The sequence below is a fragment of the Hoplias malabaricus genome, chromosome 1 (assembly GCF_029633855.1).
Source record: "Hoplias malabaricus isolate fHopMal1 chromosome 1, fHopMal1.hap1, whole genome shotgun sequence".
Lineage (NCBI taxonomy): Eukaryota > Metazoa > Chordata > Actinopteri > Characiformes > Erythrinidae > Hoplias > Hoplias malabaricus.
Window position 1 is genome coordinate 59816191 of NC_089800.1, and position 5270 is coordinate 59821460.

General features: G+C 36.9%; 1 protein-coding gene across 3 annotated transcripts in view; it reads left to right on the forward strand.

Moving 5' to 3' along the window:
* The window catches only part of cdc42bpaa (CDC42 binding protein kinase alpha (DMPK-like) a), a 59350-nt gene extending 54378 nt beyond the window's left edge, over positions 1-4972 (forward strand). For all 3 annotated transcript variants that reach the window (XM_066669002.1, XM_066668987.1, XM_066668994.1), the window contains one exon: positions 1673-4972. In XM_066669002.1, the coding sequence (XP_066525099.1) occupies positions 1673-1804 (132 nt within the window). In that variant the 3' untranslated portion in view covers positions 1805-4972. The remainder of the gene's footprint in view (positions 1-1672) is intronic.
* Positions 4973-5270: the final 298 nt, after the last annotated feature.

Below are 5270 nucleotides of genomic sequence, written 5' to 3' on the forward strand. Positions count from 1 at the left end.
TGCTCATTTAAACCTTGTATGTTCAAAACACCTTTTTCCATTCATACCTCCACAAATATATCCTGGTTTCACATTTGCTCCTTGCTGAACATTTGGAATTAATAAAAACTCCTGCCAGTTTGAAATATCTTGTTGTTATATACCAATATTACTATGGTAAATGTTAATACTGTGTTTAAAAATTCATTTTACAAAGTACCCCACATGAGCGTTATAGGACACTTCGTGCGATGTGAGCATTTTATTTCAGCCTTTTTGGGTCTATTTTGACATGCATGTCACTCAGCTTTCTACCTGTTTCTATGCAGAAAAAATACAGAATTCGGTGCTTTTAATGAATGTACAACCTAGGCCAGTAAACATCCTTTGTTTTGTAAAACAGAAGTCGTTTGTCTGCTCCTGTGTTTGAAGGCATGAGGATTAATTTCATATAACTGCCTTCTATTAATTCCTGTTTCCTAAAACACAAGGATTCGTTTGATTGTGTATTCCAGTGTTTTATAAAACATGGTGGTCTATTTCTATATTCTATGCCATTGTATATCCACTGTGCACCTCCATTATTCCGTAGACATTTTGGGCAGATGCCCCTCCTGTTTCTTGGCAGAACAGAGCTTGCTTACATTTTGGGGGCTTCGTCAAGGGATATTGTCACTGCTTGAAATTATGGCAATACTCTGTAATGTATTTTTGCTAGTATGGACCATGCCCCTGAAGGCTGAAATGGGGAGGGGACTTTTGCCGTTGTCCTACTGCCAAACTATTGGTTAATAGTTTACAAATTACAAGAGATTTCATTTACGTCTGTCCTTGTAAGCCTCAAAAATGTTTTTCATTCTATTTTCGTTCTCTATCCAGGTATAATCACACACATCTGTATTATAATTTGATAAGTCTTCTCATGCAAGATTATATAGATGCGTTGTTGTAGTCTACATTCCTTAATTACTTAATACCATGGCAGCGAACTTACCTATTCACCAACTGAAATCAAGGCACTTAGTACAGCATTCCATGATTGGTGCAATTAAAAGAATGGCCTCTAGACACCTCAGATTGCCAAGTTCAGATTTTTTATGACCAGATGTGAAACCTGAGAGAGATTTGTGAAGTTGACGGTGAAAAGAGTTGATAAACACATATGACCATTGAAATAGAGAATATTTTTGCCATGTACATGTTTTGAAAGGGAAGAGCTTTGCTGAGCAGAATTTCAGGTTTGAAAGAAATCAGTGTTTTGCTGAGAAATTAGTGAGAAATGAATAGCATTTTTCTGCTAATTCAATTTTAAGTACATTTAAAGTTGATCAGTTGCATGCTCAAAGAACATCATTTTCTCAAAATGTAAAAACATTTTTTTACACAAGTCGAATGACATTATTGTACCTTGTGCATAGTTATAGGCAAAAGACGTTCACTCTGTGAATCCCACAACACCAAACAATTAGCCAGATCCTAGAGGCCCTATACTCTAAACTGTGTATTATAATTATTATTATCCATGTGAACACATGGCCAGCCTCACTTCATAGTTAAGTACATATCTAAGCTCCTAAGACATGTGTTAGCAAGTGGTATAGTATTTGCTCTACCTTTTAGAAGGCTGGCAGTATAGAGTAAACAACAAATAAATATTACTTTGTTTGATATGTATTTTCTCTCAAATTCTCAGGACTCTGATTCACCACGACACTCCACAGCATCGAACAGCTCAAACTTGAGCAGCCCACCAAGTCCATCATCCCCACTTAAAACCAAGTCCCACTCCTTGGGGCGCAGCGAGCACCCAGACTGGGAGACCTGAGGCCAGCTCCAGCCCTGCCACACATCCTCCCTGCTCCCTGCTCCCTGCTCGTACAGGTGGCCTCTTGAATTGGAAGACCCTTCATACGTTTTTCTCTTGGGCGACAAAAGCTAACAAAATTGATTAAATGACTCCCAGAAAGAATTTTCTTCCACTTAAGAGTGGTATGTATGCAACTCATTCAAGAACAGATCAGGTTATTGTGTTTCTACAGTATGCACATTTAAACTACACACAGCCTTTTTAAGCCTCACTTTGGCATCACTTTTTTATCAGTGAAAGACAGGCACAAGACCTGAACAAGTGCATTATGACTCGAGGGGAAATATCTGGACATGTATTACCCTCAAAAAAACAAACACAAACAACATTGTCCTCTTGTGGAATTTGTTTTGAGGAAAGTAACATTAAGTACTTTGCCATCCTTGCAGTTTGTGGCGTTTTAATGGTTTTACCTTCCAGTAGCAATATTATTTTAAACTTAAACTATTACAAATAACCTTCAAAATATATGTACCGCTCTAATGTAAAAATAAGTGAAGAAAAAGACACTAGCGTCAAGACAACCGTCGTTGGTATTTTTCGACCTAAGAAATAAGAAATGATAAATTCAGAGAGGAAACTGTAAACTTGATAAGCCACTTTTGCAATGGAGACAGGAGAATGTGACCTTGTCCCCAGGCTCAGCACTACACTTAAATCATCCTCTGCACTCTGGTGCCATTTCACATGTAAACTGATTTTAATAATGTACATAGAGTTTAAGTAGAGTATAATATATGACGATAAATAACACTTATATTGTGAAAAAAAGTATGACTTGGAGAGTGTTATTTTCTTTTGACCTTGAACATTGATGCACCAAATTTTAATTTAACAATTTCCATGTTTATTATATCAGAGCATCTACTGTTCAGAATTCCATTAAATCTGGCAGAATGAAGAAATTCTTTTAACGTAATCATCGGAAACACCAGCCGTGTGAACACACGTGTTTCTGGATGTGTATGTAACACTCATTAAAACGTATAAGAGCAGAGAAACACAGTCCCACAGTCACACATGCCTTGTTGTGAATGTATCGAAGAGTCCTTGCATCTTCTCCGGTGTGCTCTCCTCACCTACTTTTGTGTGCTTCATGGTTCTTTTACCAGAGCAATAATGCTGTTTCCAAAGACGTTTTGTTAAATAATGATGGTATTTGTTTGTTTTAATGTGTTTTTAATGACTGATGACTCAACACAGAAACCAAATGAGTTTGAGGTGTATGTATACATATGAAATATAACCTGTATGTTACCACTGGTTTTATGATACTAAAGTCGCTTTCGTGTGACACTCGGAAATCACAATATGATTAAGCTTTGGGATGCTTCACCCCACTGAGGAGTATTCACTGGTGCGTATTTCTGTTGCCTCTACTTCTGCTACTCACCGTAGCTAGTAATGACACAATGGGATCAGAGAGTGGAAAGAAGTTTAATTTCTGAGGTTGACAGCAAATTGTGAAATGAATTATTACAATAAGTTCAGTGAGGGAATGCCACTAAGCTGTTGGAGCGAGTTTCTTTTGTTAAATGTTCAGGGAATGTATAGAGTACCCCTGGATTTCACATACCTCAAATTAGTGTGGCGCGCCAGTCACTATAACTCAACTACAAGCAGAGCAGAGCAGAACACTAACCCTGTCCCCAAGTTCACACTTTAGGTTTTAGTTTTGAGATACGGTGTTGGTGCCACTCTAAAGCATTTTTTCAACCATCACTGTGAGAACATCCACAAAAATCTGTCACCACAAAGGTACGATGTGTGTTAGTGACCTCAGTCGAATGCAGAAATGTGACCAAAAATGCATACTTCAGCAAAATCACAAAAAAAGTGTGGACTTGCGAACAGACTTTAGCTTTCATTCCATACACTACATTCTGAAGTGGCAAATGATTTTTTAGACGTATGTATATCTTGCATTTGCAGTTGACTTTGTGTGAGGAAATGTTTTTAAACAAATCCTTTTGGTATATTGCTTAATGCTGATTAATCCTTTAAAGCTAGTAATAGGGCCTGGTAAAATCAGGCGGTCTGAACGATGTTTAAGTTACACAGATATTACATTTCAGAAAGTGTTTACAGGGCTAATGATACATGTTGAGGAAAAAAGCACACTTGAGTATGAAGACCCACAAAAGTACATTTATTCACCTGTGTCACTAAATGGTTGTTGCCAGCTTATTGTCACCGATTTGTTTAAACGTTGTGTCTCCTGAACAGCTGTTAAATGCAGAAAGGGCACGTTTTTTTGTATCCTTCACTAATTTGACTTAATTTTAACCTTTTAATATATGCTTTAGGTTTTAATTAATGCAGCAAAACATAAATGACAGTGTGTGCTGTGAGTTCATGAGTGGACAACAAATCTAAACAGTCTACACTGGAGTTACAAGGTTTTTTTTGCGGCATCGACCATTTTTATTTCACACGCTATTTTGAAAACATTCACATTTTCACTGTGGACCGGTCCAATAAACTGGGCGTATCGCATTTCTGAATGAGGAATTTATTCGAAAGTTTGGTGTTGTTTGGGACCTTAGTTATGCTTTTTTGTGGTGGTATATTAACATGTTTATTCCTACTGAATTTAAATGACCATGCTCCATAATATAAGCTTTATGTGGAGTGCTTTTGCCTTGTGGAATTTGGGCTATGATGGAGAGAATGTTTATACCAGGTTGTGGTATAATTTAACAGGAAACCTGTTTGAGAAGTTACTCAGGTATGTTTGAACCAATGATATATTTTATTACATAGAGGAATAGAGAGAGAGAGAGAGAGAGAGAGGACACAGTTACAGACACAGCTATTCCTTGGTCTGTCATTCAGTGTTATTTTAGGACCGATTATTAGCTGTGTATAGGGCAAAATTAGAGGAAGGTGCCTTAGTTGAACTCATTTGAATGCTGAGTGGTGTTGGTAGGAATAAGGGTTAGACTTTAGAGCAGAATTGAGGGGAAACTGAAAAACACAAACCTGCATTTCAGTGAGTGTTTACCCTGCTTTGTATGTTGACTGCTATTTCATATCATACATTATATTTCATAGACTTTAAGGGTTTTTGTAAGAATATGTACAGTTTTGCATGTCAGGTGTAATCACTTGTTTTAAAGATTAAGGCTGGATTTTTTTCCCCACTTGTTTTAGTTTATTTTATTGATGTGTGGTGTGTGGAAGCTTGGGATATAAACAAGAGTATGACCCCACTTTTTTTTTTTTTTTTTTGGGCACATGTTTATTTAAGGTGAAATGTCATGGAGTTTATATTTAATATGTCACCATTCTTTTCACACAGAGTTCATAACATGAATGATGTATTTCAATAAAATGGGAAGCTGTTACAAACCCGAGTTCGTGATTGCAAATTTGTGCTTATGGAATAGAACGGTAAAAAGCTATGAGTGAGTTTCTTTGTAAA